At 44.0% G+C, this 27,228-nt stretch overlaps 1 protein-coding gene across 2 annotated transcripts in view; it reads right to left on the bottom strand.

Moving 5' to 3' along the window:
- GAK (cyclin G associated kinase) overlaps positions 1 to 27,228 on the bottom strand; it is a 100,847-nt gene that overhangs the window by 53,563 nt on the left and 20,056 nt on the right. For both annotated transcript variants that reach the window (XM_053297339.1, XM_053297338.1), the window contains exons 2-9: positions 17,182 to 17,243; positions 14,272 to 14,331; positions 13,478 to 13,592; positions 11,703 to 11,845; positions 5,592 to 5,717; positions 3,210 to 3,299; positions 1,587 to 1,722; positions 389 to 501 (exon numbers count right to left, since the gene is read on the bottom strand). In XM_053297339.1, coding sequence (XP_053153314.1) covers positions 389 to 501; positions 1,587 to 1,722; positions 3,210 to 3,299; positions 5,592 to 5,717; positions 11,703 to 11,845; positions 13,478 to 13,592; positions 14,272 to 14,331; positions 17,182 to 17,243 — 845 coding nt within the window. The remainder of the gene's footprint in view (positions 1 to 388; positions 502 to 1,586; positions 1,723 to 3,209; positions 3,300 to 5,591; positions 5,718 to 11,702; positions 11,846 to 13,477; positions 13,593 to 14,271; positions 14,332 to 17,181; positions 17,244 to 27,228) is intronic.

Below are 27,228 nucleotides of genomic sequence, written 5' to 3' on the forward strand. Positions count from 1 at the left end.
TAGATTGTAAGCCTTGTGAGCAGACACTGTAGTGAATTTTAGCACATATTAAGCACTCTAAAACTAGTGATCAATATGTGAAATGTGCTATATAAAACATGAAATATTAGTAAGATTTAACCTGGCGCAGCTATTTGCTTACTCTCCCTCTCTACTGCCCACTTTTAGTACTCCTTGATTTCCAACAGCTTAGCCCGGGGAAGCGGGGGCAGGACTGAATATCACTAACTCCCTAAATTACTTTTGGAAGAGTTGTGCATGAGGTAAATGTCAATCCATGAAGCTGTCTATTTCAGCCCCAGAACTGGGAACCCTTGGGTAGGCAATTCAGCATTTCAGTGCAGAGGACCAAAAATCAAAGCACTTGCTTCTTAAGAGGGCCGATTACCTCTGTGATAGGGGACTTGGGGTTCACATTCCTGGCAGCTGCAATCTCCTGCAATTGATTCACAAGCTCAGTGATGGACAACCTCTCTTCTGGGTTCACCTTCAAAGCAGAACCTAATAAAAAGTTACAGAGCTGGCATTAATAGGGGAGACCACTGGATGATTATCTCCCTATTTTCCCTGTGATTAGCCTGCCTCAGACAGAGGCTTCCAAGACAGCTAGCCACAAAATTGTTACTTCATTAACAAAACATTACTATATACATATATGTGTGTTACATATATGGCAACACATCAAGATGTGGCTTTTTAAATGATTTGCTTTAACCGCTTTGGACTGTCAATACTTGATGAGAAGATTATAGTCTCAAGGTTGGATCCAGATTTCCACAAGTGGCATAGCACTCACACAAGAGATCTTGACTGCCTGCTCTGTTCCACTGCAGCTCTCCAAAAGCCTCCAGGGGGCAAGAAAAATGGAGCTGGTGAGCAGGGCAAGGGAAGTAACACTAAAAAAAAAAAACTATGCAGACACCTTTCATAAGCAAAGCTCTGCCTTTGGATGATGCATCTGCTCAATTTCCAGGGATTCCGCATCCCACTGCAGTTCCTCACATCCCATTCCATGCTTTTCTTGAGGGTCCCCTAATCTGCAGTAGCAGCTTGTGAGAGGATGCAGTGGAGGAGGAGGAGGAAGTGGGAAAGATTCCTTGTGAGAGCTTCAGTCCACTCATGCAAGTCTGGCTCTAGGCCTCTTTCTAGAATTTCCTGATGGGCCGAGAAGGAAAAGCACAGAACAGGAACATGTCCCGGACCCAATAATCTACGTATTTATCCTGTCTAGAAAGATCTACACACACATCCTAGAAGCTGCACATGTGTCAGATCTGACACTTGTTTACAGCAGCCATGGCATTTTAAGGTGAAAGAGACACTGAAATCAAAGCACTTGTTTAATTTTCAAGCAACACAGATGAACTTCAATGCAGTTTCCAAGTTCTTGCATTCATTAGTCTTCTCTCCAAATGGTGTATCTTGTAATTTTTCACATTAATTTCCTATACAGTAATTATTTGCAAAAAATGAACCTATATCATTAAATGTACATTAAAGTTACATCTTAAATCCCTGCAGATCCATCAACTCATTCTCCCCTCCTCACAAAAAGACCGAGCAGAGCATCACTATCGTAAACTTACGAATGAGATCATGAAACACTGTGTATCTGGTGTCATTCTGTGGGATGGAGTATTTTCCGTTGACTATTCGAAGCTTAGCTCCATCTTCAAATGGATGTTGCCTAAAGCACAACAAATAGAGGATGCAACCCAATGCCTACAGTGACATGAAGGGGGGGGAGAAATTAAATCATTCAAGATTAAACGGAATTAGCTATGGAAGCAATTATTTTGTTCCATCTATTCAAAAAGTTCAGGGCAGCTTGCAGCATTGGATGGCCCAGAACTGATGTTCAACCGTGGCTAGCGCCAGCTATGCTCGGCTGCCTTAACCCTAGTCAAGTCCAAAAAGGTACAGTAAAGCCATGGTTTGACTTCTCATGTTAAGCCCCGCCAGAGGGAATTAACAGTGAGACCCACTTTCCACTCAAAGCTGATATTATAAATCAAATCCCATTATTCACACTTATACTTCTTCCCACAACCATCTATTCCACTTCCTTAAAGTGAAGAGTGATCAAGTAGTAATTCACCAAGGGGTGCACAATACCATTTGGCAACTCAGTTGTCAGAATTTAACCACTTCTGTGCTTCCCAAGAGTTATCAGGAACAGAAGCGTGGTGAAGTCCTTGACATCCAGCCGAGCAAGAGAAAACAGCCTGGTTGTGTGTACACTGTGGTAAGTTGCCACTAAATTGTCATCTGCATTCATCTGCTGATTTTACCAGCCTAATTGCTCTTCCACCAACTTCACAACAAGTTCTTCAGTTCTAACGCATGCTTCCATAATGAAGGGGAAATAGTCAACTCCATAACCAATTAAGGCTAGAACACTGGCAGCTCCTCATTATACTAATCTGCTAGTGCATTCTTATCAGTACATTCAATCAAGAATGTCCACTAACAGTAGTCCTCTTCTGCCTCTCCCTTTTCCTTCTCAATCTCCATTAGAACTCTCAAGTCATTTTAAAAGTTATTCACCTCTTCTTTTTGCATTTCCTCACAATGGTACTGGCTTTTTTCTTATGAAACGTGATATAAAAATTTAGATCTATCATCATTCGTGATTTTGGTTTTAAAAACACACACACACACACACTATAGAAAGTGTACCTGAAATCTGAATGTTTTCTTGTGGGTTTCCTTGCCTTCTCCTCCCTTATGCTGTATTATTCTTTTAAATTGCCAACTGATTTGGCAAGGACATATCCATTTTTATTCAATGCACATTGAATAAATCACACTGAATGTAATACTGGTATGATTTTAAGTGCTTTGTAAACAATAACGTTTACAAAGTGGTCTGAAAGGATACTGCTAGACTTCAAACTCTTGCTTTTGCAGGAGTGGGGTAGTGTTAAAAAAAGAGAAGAGTTTTAGGTATTGCAGTTCAAGCCCCACCCCTGCAATCTCAGGTAGTTTTTTCAGGCAAGTGACAGACCATATCATTCAAAATGGCCAGATGTAGAGGCCTGCTAGGCCTAATCTAATTATAAAAAGGAGAATTGACAGAGTAGGGTAAGAATTTGCCTATTTCTTATACAGCATCAGCTAGTTTGATGGCATACAAAATCCAAACAATATTCAGTAGCAAGGCATTACACAAAGTCCAAACTATGCACAAAGGAAGTTGAAAGGCATACCCATATATCCTGCTTTTCGTCAATTGGAAAGTTTGAATATAGGTCTATTATTTCAGGAGTCCTATACATTGGTGTTGTGTTCCTTGTGATCTGTAAACACAAAATCAGAGTTCCACAGCTGTATTTTTATCCTTGGAAGAAAAACAAACAGCTCTAGGTATCTAGAAAATAACCAGGTTACTTTCAAGTACAAGTTCCTTCGTATTTCATCTAAATAGTCTATTTGCCAAATTTCAGCTTCTGTGCAGCATTACATGAACTCCTGCAGAATAGCAGATTAGAAGAAAAAGAGTTAAATTTGGACTTTGCAGCAAACCAATCAAGACTGCATGGTGAACCACCCAGGGAACTTTTTGTATGGGGCAGTATATAAATGTACTAAATAAATAAATGGTAGCAACATGAAGGTCAATCCTTATTCCACAGTATTAATGAAATGCAAATCTCAACATACAATCCTCCAGATTTATTTAGCAAGCTGATTCTCCTTAGAGAGCTGCCTACAGCTGCTCATGGCCTACAAGAGGAGGGTACTGTCACCCACATAGCCAGATCCTCCCTTTCCCACAGATCTACTACACAAGAGGTATCCATAAGTTTGAAGCAACACCAGAAGTGGTAAAGCAAGATGGTTTGAATCCCCAGTATGTTTCCCAGACTATGTATGTATATTTTCCTGGTATGTTCCCCAGACTATGGGAAACATCTATATTGGGCAGCAGCAATATAAGAAGGTGCTGAAAGGCATCACCGCATATTGTGAGCCCCTCCTGTTTTCTACCAAAGACAACCACAGGGCTCTGTGGTCACCAGGAGTCAACACTGACTTGACAACACACTTTACCTTTATTGACTGAAAAATAGCTCAGAATTATTCCTTACTTCATTTTTTTAATGTAGTAACAATTCTAGCTAGTGAGGACTTACCATGATTTGCGTTAAACAAGTTTGGATGAAAGCCTGATAAATAAGTAACAACATTGTGCAAGTCACAGACACAGCCTTGTGCATTTTGTGTGCCCATGCAATTGTTGGGCAAGTATGAGAGTAGATCTCTGTTCAATTTCGCTTCCTCAAACATAGAGGTGGCATTTTTAAAATACCCTCCAGGTAGTGGATCAACCCACTAAGCCAGGGTTTCCAACATTCCCAACCTTGGATCCCCTGATGCTGTTGGACTACAACTTCCATCATCCCCAGCCACATTGGTCGTCAGTCACTGTGGATGGAGATGACGGGAGTTGAAATCCAACAAGATCTAGGGGAGCCAATGCAAGGAACACCTGCACTAAGTGAATAAAGCAAAATTATAGAGCAAGTCTTCGAAGCCCAGGCAGACAACCATCGTCTCAGAGACAACAAAGAAAATACAGACCTGATTATGTTAACAGAACTTCCAGCAGTATTCAACACAGAAGACGATCTTATGCTCAACTGTGGGACCATGTAGAATATCCAACAAGAAAGAGCTACTGTGCATAACACTGGTTCTGCTCCCAGATCACCAAGCAGTCCAGCTTGTAGGGTGGGGAAACACACACACACACACACACACACACACACAACTGTTCCAAAGCAACTTTGGAAGAGTCTTGTTGAGTTCTAGGAGGGCTCTATTTTAAATCACTACTTTATCCAAATTATTTGCAAAAATGTTCTCCATTATCTCTCAAGCAGCGATGCTCTCTCAAGCAGATGTTAAACATGCACCAGTACATGCAACTTGGTTCAGAAAACATTTTTAAAACTAACTGTAGAAGATAAACTCCACTGGTACACAAAGCACATGACTTATCCAACAAGGAGAAATGTCATTTATGCTCCTCTGTGGGAGGAGAGCTGGTCTCGTTGTAGCAAGCATTACTTGTCCCCTTTGCTGAGCAGGGTCCACCCTGGTTTGCATTTGAATGGGAGACTACATGTGTGAGCGCTATAAGATATTCCCCTTAGGGGATGGGGCCGCTCTGGGAAGAGCATTTACATGTTTGCATGCACACGGTTCCAAGTCCCCTCCCTGGCATCTCCAAGAAAGGGCTGAGACTCCTGCCTGCAACCTTGGAGACGCCGCTGCCAGTCTGTGTAAATAATACTGAGATAGATGGACCAGTAGTTTGACTCGGTATAAGGCAGCTTCCTATGTGGTTCAGAAGAGAATTTCAAAGGATGGCTTGTTCTATAGCTCTTAACAGAGATATAGGCAGTTGAGTGGAGGACTATTAACTGCTTTGTTATGAGTGTGGTTTGAAAACAGGAAACTAAGGCCCTTTAAGCACTCTAATCAAGCATCTCACTAGGCCAGAAATTAGGTCAAATGAATTCAAGCGGAAAAACAGCCAAGAGATACAAAGAGCTGAAAATGAATCCCAGTGCCAGGTTTCTCACCTCCTCTTCAACTGTTGCTCTTTTCTGTGCAGTCCAGTTATAGTCTGGGTAATGTGCTATGGTTGTCGCACTGCCGAAATCACACAACTTAATTGTCCCTTGGTTACTCATCAGCATATTTTCAACCTGCAGATAAAGAAGTGTAAACAGCATACACATTTTATAAATGGATAGCAGCCTTTTTAGAAACATATCCATGCATAACTACAGGTTGAGTATCCCTTATCCAAACTGCTTGGGATCAGAAGTGTTCTGGATTTCGGACTTTTCCGGTTTTTAGAATAGTTGCATACTGTAATGAGATATCTTGGGCATGGGATCCAAGTCTAAACACGAAAGGTTACTGTACACTGTATTTTTTTTATTTTTTTTTAGGTTTTATTTAAAGTCTCTAGCGCCAAAGTGAGTGAGCTGAGGTGTGTTTTGTTTTGTTACGAGGCACTCAGCCACAACGAGTTGGTGCTGTGGGTGCACACCATGGTGGTTTCCGGATTTTGGATGTCTGGATTAGCAATACTCAACCTGTAATGTTCATATCCTCCAGATGCATACTAAACAAGGTGTTCTAGTAAACTAATCTGTCTACTTTCCTTTCACTGTCTCTACAACTGGACTAAATTTGGTTCAAATTGAGGTCCACAAGTTAGATCTCTTGCACCTCAAATGTACATGCGTCCGCCATCTTGGATCGGGGTGGATGACATCATTACAAACTACACCACTGAGGTGTCCCTGTGTGTCACTCACTATAACTGTACCAAATTTGGTTCAAATTGGTTAGACTATCCACAAGTTAGCCCACTTGCGCCTCCGAAGTTTACACACCCACCATTTTGAATCAGTGTGGATGACATCATCACAAACTATTATTACTATTATTACTATTATTACATTCATATCCCGCTCTTCCTCCAAGAAGTACTACATACTTAAGTTTCTCTTTCACAACAATCCCGTGAAGTAGATTAGGCTGAGAGAGAAGTGACTGGCACAGAGTCACCCACCTAGTATCATGGCTGAATGCGGATTTGAACTCGGGTCTCCCCGGTCCTAGTCCAGCACCCTAACCACTACACCACGCTGGCTCTCTACACCACGCTATGCCATTGAGGTGTCCCAGTGCGTCACTCACTGCCAGTGTTCCCCTCCAACAGGGATTCCCCAGATGTTGTTGACTACAACTCCCATAATCTCCAAGCAAAAGCTATTGCTGCTGAGGATTCTGGGAATTGTAGTCAGCAACATCTGGGAATCCCTGTTAGAAGGAACACTGCTCACTGCAACTGTACCCAATTTGGTTCAAATGGGTTAAGCAGTCCACAAATTAGCCTGCTTGCACCTCAGATGTTCACACAGCCACCATTTTGAATTAAAGTGGATGACACCACACACCACGCTATTAGGGCATCCCTATGTGTCCCCACAGCTGTAGCAAGTTTGGTCCAAATCATTTAAATGGTTCACAAGTTCACTTAAGTTCAGTTAAGTGGTTCACTTGCGCCTCAAAAGTTTATACCTCCATCTTGAATCAGGGTGGATGAGATCATCACAAACTATGCCACTGAGTTGCCCCTATGTGTCCCTACAACTGTACACAATTTGGTTCATATTGGTCCAGGCGCTGCAAAGTTGATAGGAGGGGACACACACACAGAATGTCGGGTAATCTCATAAGCCTACTGCAAAGTAGGCTAATAAAAAAAGACCTATTGAGATGGCTGTATTTTAAATCCAGATCTATTTTGCAATTATTCCGCCCCCCACCTCTGTAATTAGACTCAACTTCTCAACTTGTCTCTAATTGTCAGCATGCTTGTGGATGGATGACTCAACATCTCTTTGCTGCAATACCATAAGCCCTACAGAAAGGCTCAAAGCAAATTTACATGACCATTTTCTACAGAAATATCTAACTGCAATATAGATTGCCCCTACAGTTTTCCACAATCAGCAGTTCTTTCAAATACAATTCAGACTTTTGTGAAATCCTTCCAATGAGCATTTTGTGCTTTATCAGGGCAAAATCAGACATAAGAACATAAAAACATAAGAACAGCCCTGCTGGATCAGGCCCAAGGCCCATCTAGTCCAGCATCCTGTTTCACACAGTGGCCCACCAGATACCACTGGAAGCCTACAGAAGGAATTGAGGGCATGCCCTCTCTTCTGCTGTTACTCCCCTGCAACTGGTACTCAGAGGCATCCTGCCTTTGAGGCTGGAGGTGACCTATAGCCCTTCGACTAGTAGCCGTTGATAGACCTCTCCTCCAGAAAGTTATCCAAACCCCTCTTAAAGCCATCCAGGTTGTTGGCTGTCACCAAAAACTATGGCAAAAGAAATAAGGGAGGCAGAAAGAGAGTTTGAGAAACATCTAGACAAGGCTTTCTCCAATTTTATTACAGGATACAATATTATTTAGTGAAAACAATTCCAAGTAGCAAAGACATTCATTTTTAAACTATTGAGTACTCAGCATATTATACAGTTTCTGCCCAAGTCATTCTCTCCTGCACACCAGCATACTACAATGCACTTGTTATCACAATATTGGGCTCTACAACGTTGCTGGAGAGATCCATTCATCCTGCTTCTCCCCAGTGCCACCTGCACAGGAAACCCATTCTATAAACAAGTAGCCAAAGCACCAAGAGCCAAAAAGGCCACCAAGTTTCACGTGGGTGCACTAACAATCATTCTACTCCAAGTTATAGACAGATATGTCACAGTGTATCCTCCGATGTATCTGCCCAGGAACCAGCAGGAGGATTTTAAAGGGTCTCATCAGGTCTTACGAGGACTCTCTTCTCACATCATGTCATATTTCTTCATATGCTCTTTATTTTAAAAATGCCCATTTCTTTTCTTGGCCTCAGGGACAGATTACACAGCACAAGTAAGTTCTAAAGGCCTGTCAAACAGCTCACATCTGAATAGCTGAGGAGCAGGTGATTTTACATGGAAAATTAGTGATGCAATATTGTGGTATAGTTTTTCTTCAAGATCTTTCACTCACAAGTTAGAATTCATATGTTGCCATGCCCAAAAGTGATGAAGAGGGGATGGAAGAGATCAAAATGACCAGTGACCTTTCTTCATTGAGCTGGCTGTATCTCAGTGATTAATGGTCACACAACCAACATTCACAGTTCCAATGAAAGGCAACTTCAAGCTCTTTAATTTTTATACAAAGTGCGCTGATAAACAAAATCAGTGTGCTATATGAAAAAATTCTACACATTGACACATGGATATTATGTACTTTAAGTGTAGCAAATGAATCCAATCCATTTATACTTGATATACAAATATCAAAGTGTACAAAAAACTGTTTTTATTTTTCATATAGCACATTCATTCATTGGGGGGGCAATCTGCACCTTATATAAAAATGAAAGACTATAAAATTACCTTTAAATTGAGCTATGGATGTTTGCTATACAACCAATAGTAGCAGATATATAGCCCAAGGTCACTGGCCATTTTGATCTATCCTCCCCTCCCCCTGCAGCACTTGTGGGCCTGACAACTCTTGGCTGGAAGATCTTTTAAGTAAAATCATACCCCAATACCATATGGCAAATTTCCCATGGAACCTACTTATCTTACCACTTGCTCTTCCTATGTTACATACCCTTTTCCAATTTGTATACATAGACTGTGGCATGACCGTCACTTCTGGCATCTTGTCATATCCTAGCTCCAGTTTAACACAGGAAACTGGCTAGAAGAGTGTTCCACATTGCAAGCCCAGGAGCCAGGGGTGTAGAGGTGTGCACAAACCATTCAGTCCCAAACCAGACCAGAGGCAGTTTGGTCCATGGCTGAACCAAACCAAGCCGGGTATGGGCGGACTGAGTTCGGGATTGAGGGGCTATGCCAGTGTCAAGGGGAATCCAGTGAGGATTCTCCTTTACAAGCAAAGGGGTGGAGGAAATCCTTAAGAAGTGTTCTAAAGGGCGGCCAGGGATGGCTGCGAGAGCAGTAGATTAAGGTTCTTACCAGCCCAAAGGTGGCCCCCGGCGCTGCTGCTCATCCCCCTGGGGCAGCCCAAGTCTGTGGCACTCCCTCTACAGCAACCCACCCATATGGCAGCGGCACGAAAGCCATCTGTTAGCCCCTGCTAACTGGGCAAAGAAGCACCTTTTAACGTGGTGATTCTCTATTTAGCAGGGGGAGAGCAACTGGCCCTCTCCACCCCCAGCACAGTACCTCCAGTGACTGTTGCTGGTGTCTATCTTCTGTTTCTTTTTAGATTGTGAGCCCTTTGGGGACAGGGATCCATCTTATATTTATTTGTTATTTCTCTGTGTAAACCGCCATAAGCCATTTTTGGAAGGGCGGTATAGAAATTGAATGAATGAATGAATGAATGAATAAATATAAAATAAAATAAATATAAAATAAAATGAATATAAAATAAAATGAATATAAAATAAATAAAATAAAATTTGCATCCCTCACCGGATTCCCCTTTCCAAGTATAGCCCCTTGAACCCGCTGAACCAGTTTCGGTAGAATGGACCAGATCAAAGAGGCTCGGGGACAAATGATTCATTCAAATTCGGTCCAAATTTGAACTGAACCGCAATTTTCAGGTCATGCACACTCCTACAGTGGTGGCCCTCATCAACCCCGAGTGTGGTTCCCCGACTATTCATTTACTGGGCCAGTGTGAAGCTTTGGCCAAAGCTGAATACTCTGCACAGTCCCCTAGCACCATGCAGAGATGACCACAGTCACTGTGCCGTGTTGCACTTTGCCCAGCACTGGGGGGGAAACATCCATCTTGCGTCTTTGCAGCATCTTGCAAGGCAGGCACAGAGTGCTGGGAAGTACAGTTTTTCCCAGCGCTTTCCAGGCCAAGCTCTTAAGAGAGGGCTCTCTCTTTCTTAAAGGGCCCTCCCAGAACTGAGAAAAGTGCAGGACTGAGCGGAGCCCCAGCACAGTGAAAAACAGCTCTCCCATTGAGGGGTTGTTGTTGTTTTTTGCCAGAGTGGCACCTGCTTGGAAAATAGTGAAAATCACTGGACTACAAACAGAAAATGACATAAAAGCTGTGGTTGTTTAAATCCATTACCTGAATTGAAGCATTTAATTATTTACTAAGTGCTGAAGAGAATCCATACTGCAGAAGGTCTTCAGTTTCCTCTGAAATTACCATTCACACTACACACTAGCCATGTTAATAAAGCAGATATATACTGAAACAGAAACCAAAACCTCTCTAGAATCCCCAGTTATGCTATACTCGTATAACAGGTAATGAAGGTTCCTAATCTTTAAGCATACACTGCTCTGTTCCAATAAGCTCCTTCTGAAGAAATTTTGACTGGCTACCGAAACAGTTTAAACACACCTTCTCTCCCCCCCACCCCCCCTCCCAAGGGAAAAATAAACCATTCTATGCATTTTAGGCCCAAGGCATAAAGTACTGTGAAAGATGGACACACACACACAAATTGCAGAGCATGTATTATTTTCTAAGCCAGTTTTAATCAGATATGACACTGCATTATAGAATACTTAGGGCTCATTCACAGCAGTAGTCATATGGGAACCTATGAATTGCAATGTGGACCTGCAGATATGCACAGCACACCTCTGTGCCTGTGACTAACTTCTGTAGCCAGGTGAATACACATATGGCTAATTTCCAAGATCCTTGGAAACCATTTTTGTTGTATCTAAAAAATTATTTTCCTACTATGGATCTTACAGCAGGAAATTTAGGGGGGGGAAATGCAGGTTGGGAAGATTAACTGTGTTTGTAAGGGTTTAAATTTATGTTTTGAATTATTATTATAGCAAGGGTAAATTTTATAGTTAATCTTTCATGAAGAGAGGTGTGCGGGAAGTCCATTTTCATTTATTCTGTTTGTTCTGAATGATAATAATATTATTGTTAAAATCAATAAAAATTGAATGGGGGGGGGGATTTCCAAGATCCTTTGATCTCTTTATTCTCATCCCATCGAGGCAATACTTTGCAAGTTTCTATGGGACCAAAACTCAAACTATGAATCAGTTGCTACTGTTTCACTTTCACAAGGAAATTGGAAAAGCTCCTCCTTTACATAAACCAAATGTAAAACTGAATGAGAATTCCATACCTTTAGATCTCTATGAATAATCGGAGGCTTCTGCTTGTGCATATGTTGCACTGCACGGCACGTCTGATAGAAGATCTTCAGAACTGTATCACATGAGAGGGAGCCTTTTGATTCTGCTTTCTTTAAAAATTCCACCAATTCCCCTATTCATTAGGAAAACATAATATAATGGTAAGGTCCAATTATGAAAATTTTAAGAGGACATGTTAATAAGTAACAGTGATTAAGGGAGAGTTTTATAGACCACCTACATTTTCAGACTAGGTAGATCTTACAGTTTCTCACAGTATCCACTGCTCAAGAAGAACAAGAAAAAAGCAGGATTCTTCTCAAAGAACAGTAGGCCCCACCTCTCCAATGCATATCAGAGGAGAGAGGGCATGCCCTCAGCTCCTGCCTGTGGGCTTCCAACGGCATCTGGTGGGCCATTGTGTGGAAGAGTAAGCTGGACTAGATGGGCCTTGGGCCTGATCCAGCAGGGCCAATCTTATGTTCTAATCTGTGGCACTTCCTTCCTTGGTTCTTCCCTTCCTGAATGGTAGGCACTATAAAGGGGGTGTAAGCCCACCCACAAAAAAGTGCCATCCAAGTCCAGGAAGTGGACTTCCTCCCCGAAAGAAAGGCAAGAAAGGATGTGTCCAGGCCAGGGAGCTCTTGTTCTCAGCTCCCCAAAAGATCAACAGCCTAAGACAATGCTTTATTAATCTTCTGTAATTTGCTTTTTAAAATATTGTAAACCACTTTTGGTGCCATTGTCAAGGTAGAAAGGCACTATAAAAATGTAGCAAATAAATACAATAATAATAATAAAGGGGGTGTAAGCCCACCCACAAAAAAGTGCCATTCAAGTCCAGCAAGCGGTCTGTTCACCTAGCCTCTTAACTGGGGCGGCCCAGGCTGTCAGCATGAGTTACACCTCCCATTATCTCATCATAATTGTAACATTCAACAACAAGTATTTCAATCCTATTCCTAGCAATGCCTGCACAGATGAACAATTTAACAGCCAATCTGCAACATTTTATTTTCTAATCATGGCTGACTTCCAAGGGGTGGGGTGGAGGGATCTGGGCTCCATCAGCTTCAGTTGCTGATTGCTGAACAACAACAATAGAAGTACGACTTCAAAATGAAAAATATCCAATCAGTTTGGATACAAACCAGAGAAAAATCCATCTTTTAATTTTTCTTCCATGTTGGCACAGGAACAAAGGAACCATTATGTTCATGTAGCCTGCACAGCAGCATGCTCTTCAGCCTTGGTTAAACCAATTAGTTAGAGAGCAAGTTTTAATTTACAATTACAATGATGATTAAAGCTTGAGGCCTAATTAGCGTCACTGTCAGAGGGGAAATGTGGAACAATGTGGAGGGAAAGAAAGTTACTCCAAACCATTTCATTACATTTAAAATGTCTTTCCCAACACTGGGCAGAATACATCCCAACTAAGTCATTATGAACTCTCACTGAACAGGACCTAAGTTAGTCATGACTAACTCGTCTCATCAATTTCAGAGGTGGGTAGTCATGACTAACTTCTCTGAATGCTGCCCAACATTTCTAATACCCATGTCAGAAATGGAGAGATGGGATGAGGACTGTCTCTGCCAACAGAGCCAGTAACAACAGCTAGAAGTATGGCAGGGACTTGGACCCCTTTTTGACAACAAAAGGCTCTGCTTTGACAAACCAAGTCATTTCTCAGGAAGCAGCCTGTCTGGCTGAGCTGCTGGAGGAAGCTAGTTATAACGATTCATTACAAGCAGTGTTTTACCTCTGCAAAGTTCAGTTAGCAGAAGAAATTCCCCTTGCCCTGTATCCGATTCTTCTTTTCCTATGGAGGCAGCAGAGCAGAACTGGACAATGTTTGGGTGACCAGATAGCTTTTTCTAGAGGTTGGCATTTGTTAAGGTTTCAAGACTGTTATTCTTTGGACACAGATTTGAAGTTATGTCAGGTAATAAAGGAATTTTATTCAATGAATTTCTCTGAGTCCTCAGATCCACTAAGATGTTGCTCACAATGGTGTTGGCAGTGGGGGGGCGGGGGTGTACCAGCCATGCCACATTGTTCCATGCCAACAAGATGCCAACATTCAACACATCATCCATTCAACAGTCTGGCAGTAGGACAACTACTTTCTCTTTAGGGTATGGCATTAAAGTGAGATTTGTTTCACATGTTTAGGCTGTATGAGATGATATTGCTTTTGAAACTAAGTTGACAGGACATGGTTTCCAATCAAGTAAAAAATAAGGCATTGAGCACAATGGTTGAATTGCACCTATGCTCAATTACGCCTGCCATGAATTGGGAAAAGAAAGCCAAGATAAACTTGTTTAAAATTTGTAAGCCTTCGCCATACTTAATATGGCAAAAGAAAGTTTAGTCTAACAAAAATAAGAACACCCTTTTTGCGGGGGGGGGGGCTGATTTTGGAACTTGTAGGCTACCACAGAAATGATTCCTCAGAAGACAGTTGCAAGATTAAGACCAAAGAAACATTCACTGATTTGATTATTAAGGACAGCTTTAGCCAACGTGTTTTCATTTTTCTCAAAAGGATACCATAAAACAAACTTCTTGAATGATGGCCTTGTTCTTTTCTTCATCATTAGACAATAATCTCTGTCAGGAGATAAGATGTAATAAATAAAGTGTTGTCGGTTTAACATTATAAGATAAACATGCATTAAAAGGCATGAGAAGTTCAGGAAGCGTAGATTCTACACTGCTTTGGGGTTCTGACAAAAGGCAGAATGGAAAACACTTTGTGTGTGATCCTGCATTTTTTAAAAAAACCATATGCTTTTTTTTAATCAAATGCCCTCTAATTTCTGCAGGAAGCTATCTTTGTTCAGAAACTGCAGCTACCGCAGAATGCTTCAGCTCACCTCCTAGGGATGAGATGCAGAGACTACTGTGGGCTTTTCCAAGGCATCTGGTAGAACACTGTGGGGAACAGAATGCTGGACTAAATAGGCCTTGGGCCTGATCCAGCAGGGCTGTTCTTAAAGTGGTGGAAGTGGGGTCAAGTGGCAGAGGCCTCCAACAGCAGGTGGGCCTGTGGGTTCTCTCCCCAAAATAAACTACCAAAGAAACTGAGAGAGGAGACTGTTTCTCTACTTTTGAACACAGGCCCCTTGAAAGATTGTCACGCCACTGCTTTGAGAGATTCTTATGGGGATAAGCCTCATTGGTTAGAACAACACAAGATATCAGAGCCAGTATAGCAGTTGTACTGGGGAGGCCAGAGGGCAAATCTCTACTCACTGAGTAGAGGATTCTTGTGAAGCCAAATCACTGGAAGAAAGATGGCATACAAGATCTATTGCCGATTTAGGGTATTCCAGGCAACAAACAGCAAGCATATTGCACCATTCTGAAAACTAAGCTAACTAACTCACAGTTGTTCCTTTACTTGTGGCTTGTCTCCAGAAGATAAGTATACTGGTTTAATTTTTTTTATTTTTTAAAGAAAATGTTTGCATTAGTCACATCTCTTGGCCCCATTCTCTGCCACCATTCAAATGCACACTTCTGAACTGAAGTGCTCTGGAACACTCCAGTAAAAGTTGAATGATTTGACATTTATAAAATGCCTGTGACAGAGCTTGTGACACTGAAAGCAGTTCTGGAATGCCCTGTAACAAAAAGGCCGTGCAGAGGACTGATAATTCATTTGGAAGGTTCCTTATCCCTTTCAACCAGTATCCTCCTATCATCGCATCCGGCGAGTTTACAAAAACCGTACAGCATCAAATGGCAAGGTTACAATGCTTCTGTGTTGTAGGACTGCACTAGAGGAAAATGCCTCACAGGCACACAATTAAACAGGAAAGGCACAGCATTCATTTTCTTCTGTGTGCACTCAAATGTCAAGAAAATACATCTTTGAACCAGTGAGCTGGTAGGGTTGGGCAGACTACGTAGACACTAAGGTCTTTTGTTGCTTCATTCATGCCAATTTCCATATTATCGGAAGCAGAGAATATTAAGCAGAGGATTTAGCAATTTAAATAGGCATCTGAATGGTTACTTATAGATTCGTTGGCTTTTTGCTAAATTGTTGTTTATTTTGATTGTTTTCATTGATTAACCAGCAGTCCCATCATTTTTTAAAAGTATCATTTTGCACTTTGTTATGATAGCCACCATTTGTGGCCTAGGCCCAAAAGGTAGAATACAAAAATGCTAAACCATGTCCGCTTCAGGCAACCAAGAGAAGCTTTAAGAGAAGTGGATGTGTTTCATATGTGCAACATAGTAGCTTTTGCATACATACCAGTCTAAACTCCCTCAAGGGTCTAGCAAGATTTCATATGTGGCAAGGCAGCCCTAACACATAAACCTTTTGAAATAAAAACCACAAAACATTAAGCCCCTTCATCTAACCAAGTTTTACTAAAAGTATTCATGGTATCTGCGCTAGCAAGTATACCACTGAAAGTAACTGGAAAACAGGGCAGGGCGAGGATGATAAAAGGGACAACCTTCACACACACATGCAGAACACAGCAAGACCCGCAACAATATCCAGTAAATTTTACAAGGATGGCTGTCCTTTTACAGATTGGTGAGGAAAACACACTGTTAAGAAGTTGGGATCCAGCCTCAGGAACCAATAACTTCCTCATCCCAGGTTTCCTGCTAAGTCACTTCTGAAGCAGTAGTTTAAAAAAATAATATTTCAGATCTCGGGTTAAAGCAAACCATGGTCAGCATTAGCCACAAGGCAGAAAGGAGGAATTCACTTCAAAAAGAGAAGAGGCAGGAAAGAGGGAGAATATGCAATCTCAAGGCTGGCTTCCTATTTCTTAAGTGCAGTTAAGGAGCCAGCATTTTGTCTTCAAATTGACATATTAATGAGTGAATACATTCAAAAAATAGCATATCATATACAATAACTTCCAGGTAGTGACTGACATCCAGATTAATGTTGCACACTCCAAAAAACATTTCACATGTGCAATGGGAGGGGAAAGATTTTTGGTGACTCACGCTTCCTTCTGTAGCCCTCTGTGCCTCCTAACAATATGTCCCTGAGGGCCCTGCATCCCTTGGATATGTTTTTGGGAGGTACAGTGAGCTAGAGGAAAGGGGATATCGGGTGAAAATTGCTCCTTCCCCCATTGCACATGTAAAATGTTTTGGCATGCACAAAGTTAATCTGGATATCAGCCTCTAAGTGTAGAAATTAAGACGCCTCTCTCTATTAGTACCTAAAAAGGAGTCTTCAGGAGACTCTTTTATAGGTACCAACAGGCTACCTGAAAGTCAACATATTTTACGTAAACAGCAGAAATTGCCATCACAAGTAGTACCTCTGTACCAGAGTTCCAAAAGAAGTGGAAGATGATGATTACTGGCAATCAGAATAGATTCATCGTTAGCTATATTGTTTGGTGCTCACTAACAACTGTTAAATGGGTCAAGACTCCAATAGGACTCCAATCCAGGAAAAGGAGATTAGTTTACCTTTAAAGCATAGTCTTTGCCACTTCCGAGATCCTGAGCTTCATATACAAAAGCAAAACCACCTAGGGAGAAGAGTGAGGAAAAAAGACAGTGAAACCCAAACAATTCCAATCAATTAACCAAGTTAATGCAATAATAGAATGATGATGATGATTATCTGGAAGAGAAAACAAGTTACACTGTGCCAGAGATGCCTGTTCAACACCACACATTTAATCAAGACAAGGACACAGTGTGTATGTGCTTTTGTTAAGCTGAAGCAACACTCATTCTTTTATTGTTCATGCTGAATGAGGAGTTAAAAGGGGAAAAATGAGAGTGCACACTAGTTTGTACAAGGATAATGTCTTAACTACAGCAGGGTTTGTATGAACCTTATAGGAGCAAAAGGAACATTGGCTTACCGTGAAGGGTTCTTTTTCCCTGTGTTAGGAGCTCATCATAAAGGGTTGTGCACTGAGCATGCTCAAGACAGAACTGGACATGTGACTCTGATTTCCTGTTGCTGTAGGCATCCCAGCCCCAGTTCTGAGGCTGTCGTGAAGAGCGTGTAGTTTCAGGTTGAGAGAGCTAGACAGAGTGCCTCTGAATCAACAAAAAACTTGAGTGAATTGACAACACTTAAACAGAGCACTCTCAATCAAGGACTGAAGGTGAAGGAGAAAAAGGGAAGAGAAAAGGAGCTGAGAACAAGGGGAAAGCCTGTCCACTATAACCCTGGGAGCTGTCTTTCCCACAAACGGTGGCACTGAGACACACTATGCAGTGATAGACAAAATCTCCCCACTCCCCAGCAAAAAGGCAAGAGGGGGGGGGAAAACACATACATCCAGGTGGGCCTGATGAGCTCCTAACACAGGGAAAAAGAACCCTTCACGGTAAGCCATGGTTCCTTTCCCCGCCCTGTGTTGGAGCTCATCATACAGGGACTTGCCCAAGCAGAAAAAAGGCTTTAACCATATACAAGGGAGGGAAGATGCATAAGAGAACCTGTTGTAGGATCGTTCGGCCAAAAGCGGCCTGAGGAGTAGAGAAGGAGAATATTTTACAATGTCTGATGAACGGGGTGATCGAAAACCATGTGGCTGCCCTACAGATTTCTGGAAGAGGAGTGTGCGCTGAGAAGGCTGCGGACGTAGCTGCACATCTGGTGGAATGAGCCGTAACTCCCCCAGGCGGCTGGAAGTTATGAGAGGCATAAGCGAGAAGAATGCAAGATCTGATCCAGTGTGGTCTTAGACACCTTGTTCCCCAGGGTGGACTGGTGAAAAGATACGAGAAGGGAATCCGATCTCTGGAAGTCCTTAGTGCGCCTGATGTAGGTGTGCAAGGCGCGTCGGACATCGAGTTTATGCCAGAGCTACTCCTTGGGATGGGAAGGAGAGGGACAATAGGAAGGTAGCGCAATGTTTTGTGCTGTATGAAAGGGCGAGTTGATTTTCGAGAGAAAGGTAGGGTTGAGTCTAAGGACCACCGAGTCAGACTGGAAGGTACAGAGCTCCTTACATACAGAGAGGGCTCCGAGTTCGGACACCCTTGGACGTAATGGCTAGTAAAAAGAGGACTTTGTAAGAGAGCACCTTAAGGGGAACAAGTTTGAAGGGGCGTTTTGTCAATGCATTCAAAACCCTGTTGAGATTCCAGGATGGGAAACTTGACATGGGAGGTGGCGCAACATTGGATGCTCCGTGAAGGAACCTAGAGAATTGAGGATGAAGTGAGGGAGAATTCAACTTGGGCAGGAGATGTTGAGGACCAATGCCAGTGCTGAAGCTTGATGTTTCAGGGTATTGGGTCGGAGACAGAGATCGGGTCCGGAATGGAGAAAAGCCAATACCTCTGGGACGCCGGCTTGCAGTGGGTCTTTGTAGTGTGAACGGGACCAACAGAGAAAGGCAGACCAGGTAGTCTGGTAAATTCTATGCATGGATCGTCTACGGGAGGCTAGTATGGTATTTTGAACCGACAGAGTAGCCTTATAATGCTAACTTCACACGCTCAACCTCCAGGTGAAGAGTTGGAGCCATTCGGGATCTGGATGGAGCAGAGGGCACTGGGAAAGGAGATTGCGACGATGGGCAGTTGCCATGGTGGCTGGACTGAAAGGCTGATGAGATCAGGGAACCATGGCCTGTGTAGAGCAATGAGGATTAGCTCTGCCTGTCCCAGAGCCATCTTTCTGAGAACCTTCATTATTATCACAGCTGGGGGGAAGGCGTACAAGAGGGCCTTTGGCCACAATGATGTCAGGGCATCCATTGCTTCTGCTTGTGGAGAGTGGAACCTCGTGAAGAATCTGAGGAGGAGGTGGTTGGAGGGTGATGCGAAGAGATCTACCAGTGGCATCCCAAAGATTTGGGTGATCTGGGGAAAACTTCTAGATGGAGAGACCATTCTGCTGGATTCAATGACTGGTGGCTGAGCCAGTCGGCCTGAGTGTACTCCGCACCGCTCAGGTGTTAGGCTGTTATAGATGTCAGGTTGGCCTCTGCCCAGTGGAAAAAAAGGTTCTACTCTTCCATCACTGACTTGGAACGTGTGCTGCCTTGTTGATTGATGTGTGCTTTGGTAGCGACGTTGTCTGTTCTTATTAAGACATGTTTGCCTCGGACTAGATGGTGGAAGTGAATGAGTGCGAGCCAGATTGCCCCAAGTTCCAACCAATTTATGGACCTTTTTGCTTTGTATGGGGACCACCGTGCCTGGGCTAGTTGCCCAAGACAATGGGCTCCCCAGCCAAGGAGACTGGCATCTGTGGTAATCACGAGTCGGAGAGGTTCGGACAGTTGAAGGCCCTTGCAGAGGGCTGGGGACAGCCACCACCTGAAGGATTGGCAGACTGTTTGGGGAAGGGCAATCTGTTTGTGAGTGGAGGCCATGATGAGTTCCTGGAACTGTAGGAGCAGCCACTGAAGCGGGTGGGAGTGCCATCTGGCCCATGGGGTACATTCCATGCACACTATCATGGATCCCAAAGCTTGAGAGAGGAGCATGATGTTCGCTGACCAATGGCAAAGTAGCAGGCACAACTGAGCGGCAATCTTTCCCCTACTGTCTGGTGGAAGGGAGATAGAGTCCTCAGCAGTGTCGAAGAGGGCTCCCAGGTGGATGAGCAACTGGAAAGCAATGAAGTGACTCTTCTCATAGTTCACTACAAAGCCGTTATCCTGGAGGCACTGGAGAGCGACGTGAACGTCGTTTCGCACTTGCTGGAATGAGGGAGAACGAAGTGGTGAGGTGGTGGAGAGATAAAATTGATGGCATAGCACTTGGAAACTGACTCTAGGATCCGTTTGTCGTGAGACATGGACATCCAGGTTGTGGTGAATTCCAATAGCCTGCCACTGGTGCCGAGTCATTGTTTCCGTGGCACAATCGTGGAAGAGAAGGGTGTGGTATGGTTTCCTCAGGAATTGCCTCTGTAGCATTGGCACCACTGTGGTCTACCAAAACCTCTGAAATTCTGGGCATGGTAGTCTCTGAACTGGGTGGATGATGATGATCCTTGAAATTGCCTGTACAGGCAAAAGAACTGAGGTGGGGCCCGAAAAAAACCTGCAGAACTCCTTGCGGATAGAGGCATGGCCTTCTTTTTATCCCTAGTTTCAAAAAGAATAGGGTCTAAGGCTGGGCCGAAGAGCTTGGTGCCTGAAAAGAGGGCAGAGATTAGGGCAAGTTTGGACTTGGTGTCCACGTTCCAACTCTTTAGCCAAAGAGACCTACGTACTGCTACCCCTGCCACCATGGCTCCGGAGACCTGTTGGATGCAGTCTAGACCAGTGTTTCTCAACCACCGATCTGCGGACCGGTGCTGGTCCGCAAGGTGTTGGGTACTGGTCCGTGAGGCATAACTTATAGAAATCACCCCAAAAAAAACCATTTCAGGCCAGCAGGAGCTCTTTGGAGTTCATTTCTAGGCAGCCCTCGCTGCTGGACATTCATTTTGCTTCCTCGAAATGAACATTATCCAGCAGTGAGGGGTGCCTAGAAATGAACTCCGGAGAGCTGCCCAAAATTGTTTGGGGGGGAGGGGGTGACCCCCTTACTAACTGCTGGTCCGGGAAACTGCACACGAATAATGTACCGGTCAATGACTCCAAAAACATTAAGAAACACTGGTCTAGACTGGAGTTAGTCCCCAGGACCACTGTCTTGGCCATCTTGTTGATTCTTTGACGGAGCTTGGTGTTTTCTGGTGGAACTAAGGTGACGAGTTCTTTGCCCCAAAGGACAGAGGCACGGGCAAAAATAGAGTTTGTAGTAGCCGCACTGATGACCATGGTGTCATGCACCTTTTCAAAAGTAAATCACTCTTCCTGTCCTCCTGATTTCGTAGCTGTTCATGGCCTTCCACATTGAGAATGGAGCCCAAGACCATCTGTGCCACTGGTGGGTCTATTTTTGGAGTAGCTAAGAGAGACATAATATCTTGTGGATGATTATAATGCTTTTTAGGGATATTGCCAATAGGTTTGGAAGACGAAGGGCACCGTGGCAGTGGAACATGCGCCTGAAGGAAAAACATTTTGATCTAGTGATGGAGAAGGATCAGTGGTTTCAGAGGACATGATATCATTAATAAGCTTTAGAGAGGACATTGTAAAAATCCGCTGAGGAAAACAGTCTGGAGGAGGCTGGGATTGCCAGTACCACTTCCTCATCAGATAACTCCCCATCCTCTTTATGGGAATCAATGGGGTCTATTGGTTCCCCAGGTTCAGAATGTGAGGACTCAGTCCAAGATGCAGGAAGAGTGGGTCTGGCGGGGGGGGGGGGGACAATGAGGAAGCGGAGGGGAGGAGTGGGAGGGCGAGATAACAGGTACCTGGGTTGACAAAGGAGCAGCAGGTTGTGCAGGAGCCACAGGAGGTATGGGATTCTGAGGAGGATTGGGGGGGGGGGTAGAAGAGGGTATGAAAGGGGGACCCCTAGGGTGCCTTGGTTGTGGTATGTCCTCCGAAGAGGAAGAGTAACCGCGCTTCCTTTTTGTATCGTAGGTGGAAATCCCTATGAGGGAAGAGACCCTGCTCAGAAAGGGGAATGGCCCACCTGCGGGGACTGGAATCAGGAGAAGAGGAAGATAAATGCTCCCTTCCCCATCTGGGCACGTGTCTAGGAGCCCCAGGCACATGAGGATGCTGCCTGATAGGGACAGCAGGAGCTGGCAGGCTGGGCATATTACTCCGAGCCGCAGGTGGCTCATGCTCATTAGATGCTACACATACCCTTTGCAGAAAGTCCCTTAGCCCATCCACAACTTGTGCAGTAAAAGGAGGGACAGCATTACACGAACTGGAGGAACTGGAATCTCAGCTGGGGAAACCTCTGGAGGCATGCTACGTGTTGGAGGATCCATCGGCAGTGCAGAGGGAATGCGCGGGCTAGTCGGTTCCCCCTCGGACACTGGGCCCCTCGTGGGCGAGAGCAACGACACCAGGGAGCCACCCAAACGGTGCTGGTCATCCGCCTCAAGGAGTTTCGGCTTGTGCGAGTGTGCCTTCGTTTTTTATTTGGAGCAGACTGCTTTGATCAGCAGCTGCTTGCTGATCCGAATGGAGCTTAGTGCCTCAAGTGCTGCTGCTTTGTCTTCTTAGGATTGGGTTGGTCTCTGCAGTGCCTGGTCTTTTTGGAGGGAGACCCTGAAGCCTGTGACTCAGGAGGCCCAATGGAGGGCACAGGGGGAGTGGAAAACACCAACTCGAGCTGTGCAAGGGGAGGACCGGCGGCGTGCTGCAAGCTGCCCAGGTCCTGCGGCAGCTGCGAACCCTCAGAGAAAGAGCCCCGAAGGAGCTCTTCGGCATGAGCCAGCCCCATGAATAGGATGGGGAATGAAATAAAAATGAGTTTTATCCAAGGTTTGCCCAATTAGCCAAATTAGCAACAGAAAAAAGTAGTTTACCGGAATTTAGGATGAACTAGAAAATCAGCTCCCTTCCTACCCTCGCACAATCTGGATAGAGAGTGGGGGATGAAAGAAAAAAGGATGTCCAAAAGGCAAAAAATGCAGCAAAGTAGAAGAGCTCTCTCTACAGATGTCTATACTCGAGTAAGAAAGAACTGGAACTGAGGCTAGGACACCTACGGCAACAGGAAATCAGAATCACATGTCCAGTTCTGTCTCGAGCATGCTCAGTGCACAACCCTCTATGATGAGCTCCAACACAGGGGGAAAAAGCTATTCCTCCCCTTCGTAGGACATCTGTCCACCCAGGGTACAGCTATCTGCACGGCAGGCAGAAGTATCAGAAATAAACTCTGGAATATTCTTACACTGCTTCATCAGATGCGATCGTCCTGGGATGAGAAACCAAGTGCTAATGTAGGCAAGTTCAAGCTTTTGTGGGAGGCTGGGCGGGGCGGGGGGGGGGCTCTGTCCTGAGAAAGCTGGCGTTCTGTGGAAATGTATCAAACATTTCTCAAGGTGGTCAGCAAGATTCAGGCAAACTTCCCTGAAGCTTGCCCGCCACTAGCAGTCTCCCCCTGCACTATTCAGCTGCAGGGCGGTAGTAGTGGTGGTGTTCTAGGGTGCACTCTCAGGTCACTCTGGGCAATGAGTCAGCATTACAGGCCTGGCCAGTGTACCAAATGAGCTGATTCTTCATTGCTCAACAATTCCCAGAATCATCTATAATGCACAGGGGTTCCAATGCAGACAAGCTGCTGTGAAAGTACAACTTCCAGGGAACAAACTCGAGAGCCACTGTATTAAGGCACACCCTTCATGAATAACCCTTACAGGAAGTTCCTTACACTGTTCATATTCATCTGAAAGCAGGCCTAGGTTCTTTTAAGCACCATAAGCTGCAATCCTTCAGAGCAGAGGTTCTTAAACAGTGGTCTGCAAACTTCATCCACGTGATCTGCAGGGGTGGTGCTAAAATGAAAAACGTTGCTCGCTCACTCACTCGCTCCTTCTGTCGAGTGACAGGGGAACTTTAAGCATCTCCTTTCTGTGCTGCCATGACACAATAGAGCTGTTCTCACGATGCTAATCAAGGTAGGAGACATGTCTTGGGAGCTGTGTGTGCTCCAGCGTTCTGATTGTCTGCGAGTAAAGAGCAAGGTAGGAGGAAGGAGGAAGTGGTAGTCTGCTAAGCCGCAGATGGGTCAGAGGGCTTTTTGCTGTAGCCAGTTCTTGAATGAGGTAGGATGAAAAGCCCTCCAACCAGCTGCTGCTTAGCAGATGATCACTTCCTCCTAGTCCTACCATGCTTTTTACTCAGATATTTGGGAGTGTGAAAAGCCCCAGAAACTGGGTAGGACACATCTCCTACCAAAATTAGAATTGTGTGAACCAGCCTGTCGTGTCGGGGGTGGGGAGGGGGAGGAAAGAGAAACAGCTGGCTGATCTGGGCAAAACACCTGGCTGTCTTGCAAGTACAAGACACCATGCACCACTGTTTGTAGCCAGCGTGCGAGACTGGGCATGGGAGAACTGAGGAAGACAGCAACCCTTGAGGCCTTCCTTCTCTTTCTCTCTGGAAGAAAAAGCAAGGAAGGCACAGAGCTGGTTCGTTAAGGTGCCACTCAGCCCAAGTGCTCCAGCACAACTCACCAGAGAAGCAGCCCAACAGGAATGCTCCACACTTTCCTTCTCAACTTGGAGCAGAGACGTGGTCCTGCGTTCCTGTTCTGTCAAGACGCATCTTGGGCTCTCTTGTTCCCTCCAAAGCAGGGAAAGGAGGTGAGGAGCATGCCTGTTCAGCTGCTGCTCTACCCAGACACATTGGGGCACTTCGGCAAGTGAATGAACACACTACACACCTTACGCTGACAGAGGAGCAGCCAAGAACCCCACTCTCTCTGGAGCATGGAACTGAGGAAAGGAAGAACCGCGTGAAAAGTATTCTTTTGGCTGCTGCATGACAGCCCACTTCAGCATAATGGCAGGCAAAGCGATAAGCTCCAGGCCTCCCTTCTATGCTTTGAGAGAAGGCGGGCTGGGGGGTGGGGTCCTCAGCACCTGCTGTGTGGTGGCTGCATGCTCATGGAACACATATGCTCGGCTATCACTCTGCCTAAATGCTCCAGTGCAAACAAAAAGTTCATTAACCGGTCTGCCAAGACCAAGTATAAAAATATGTATATTTTTATATAAAATATGTTAAATGAATAAATAACCTAGATAAATAAATAAATAAATAAGCTGAATAAATAAGCTGAATGAATGAATGAATAAATAAATAAATAAATTGAATAGATAGATAGGTAATTTCCAGGTGACACATAAAAAAGCTTGAGAAGCACTGCTTTAGCACATATGACCAACTAGCAGCTCAGATGCAACAAGTAGTGTCGGAGGCCGTCATGGACTGGAGCAAGAAGGCCAACATGCCAACTCTCGCATAGCTAGGCTAGAACTCCTGCCAGTATTTCTCCATGCTGAGCTGCTGCCTGTTCTACACAGGTGAAAACAGAACACTCTGAAGCACTGGGGACTGCGCATATGTACCGTATACATAGCATATGTACAGTAAAGCAGACTAGAATAGCAGATCTCTCTGTGAGCGCCAAGAGTCAAAATCGACTTGACAGCAAACTTTACCTTTACCTCAAACCTAGGACCTGATCTGCAATACATTTGACAAAAAGGCTGGTCATGGCTACTTTAAAAGGAACATATCAACCACCATTATTGAGGATAGCACATAATTAAATTTTATGGAAACATCAGGAGAGATTTTAAATCAGGTGGCTCATAAATCTACTACAGGTATCGCTTATCCAGACTGCTTGGGACCAGAAGCGTTCTGGATTTTTCCGGATTTCGGAATATTTGCATAATGAGATATCTTGGGCATGGGATCCAGAGCGCCAAAATAGACGCCAACAGAGCAGGCGCCAAACTGAGCAGGGAGTGGGGGGGGGGGCCTTTCCCTTTTCCCTCTAGCGCCAAAGCAAGGACATCAAAAACATTTAAAAGCTTCACAATAAAAACAGAGCCATGACTAGAGAGAAATACAGACAAAACTCCTGTCACTAACAGCCTTCTGAAATAAGTAAGTTTTGACTGCATGTGTAAAAGCAGCAAAATTGGGAATCTGAGAGCAAGTGAGCTGAGGCATTTTGTTTTTTGTTACAGCATAGTGTCCAGATTTTTTAGCATTTCGGATGTCTGGATAAGGGATATTCAACCTGTAAATAAATAAATATACCCTAGAGGCTAGGATTTGAGAAGTACTATGTAATGTAATGTAATTTTATTTACAGTCATTGACCAAACAGAGAGTAAAAACCAGTAAACATTAAAATATGTATATACATATATACAGTTTAAGATTGGGGTAATATCCCATTATACCTTTTAAAAGCAATATAACTAAACTTAGCTACAGGAATAGAAATTAAAGCATCTTTGTCTGAAAGCAGATGTTTTACAAGGTTAGCATCGGATTGATCTGCCAGTTTACATATTAGAGGAGCAATAAGGCGTTCCCTGGGATACAAATGGAGATTACAGTGGAGAAGGATATGTGCGACAGTTTCTGTATCTCCTGACCCACAACGGCAGTGTCGTTCTTCTAAAGGCACACCTTGAAACCTCCCAGCTAGAAGTGCGGATGGAAAGGAATTAACCCTTACTCTTGTGAATATCCATCGAAACTTAGAGAAAGTAATTGTCGACAGATATTTTGCGGGGAAAAGATCCATATCAGTTCTTATAGCTCTATCAAACTCTGGAAGCGCAGCCCAGTTTTCTTGGATCTCAATATCAACAAAGCGTTGTTTCACTACTCTTTTCGCGTTCACTAGACCCAATTCCAGCAGTTGGGCTGGGTCTAAGCCTAGAGAGGTGAGCTTCGTACTTACTGTTGTACACCATAATGGCTGGGGACTAACTGAAAGAAACTCAGGAATTAAACCAACTGGTCGCAGATGTATTTTCAACCAGAAATAAATAATCTCAGCCAGGCCCGAGATTCAATTTTTATGAAACCAGCCTCTGTCCTTAAAGTCACGTTTGCTGGAGAAGTACTATTATATTCATGAACAAGATTAACTGGGCAGATGTATTGTGATTTGTTAAAGTAGGCACATGTTTTGTGC

Source organism: Hemicordylus capensis, chromosome 2 (assembly GCF_027244095.1).
Source record: "Hemicordylus capensis ecotype Gifberg chromosome 2, rHemCap1.1.pri, whole genome shotgun sequence".
Taxonomy (NCBI): domain Eukaryota; kingdom Metazoa; phylum Chordata; class Lepidosauria; order Squamata; family Cordylidae; genus Hemicordylus; species Hemicordylus capensis.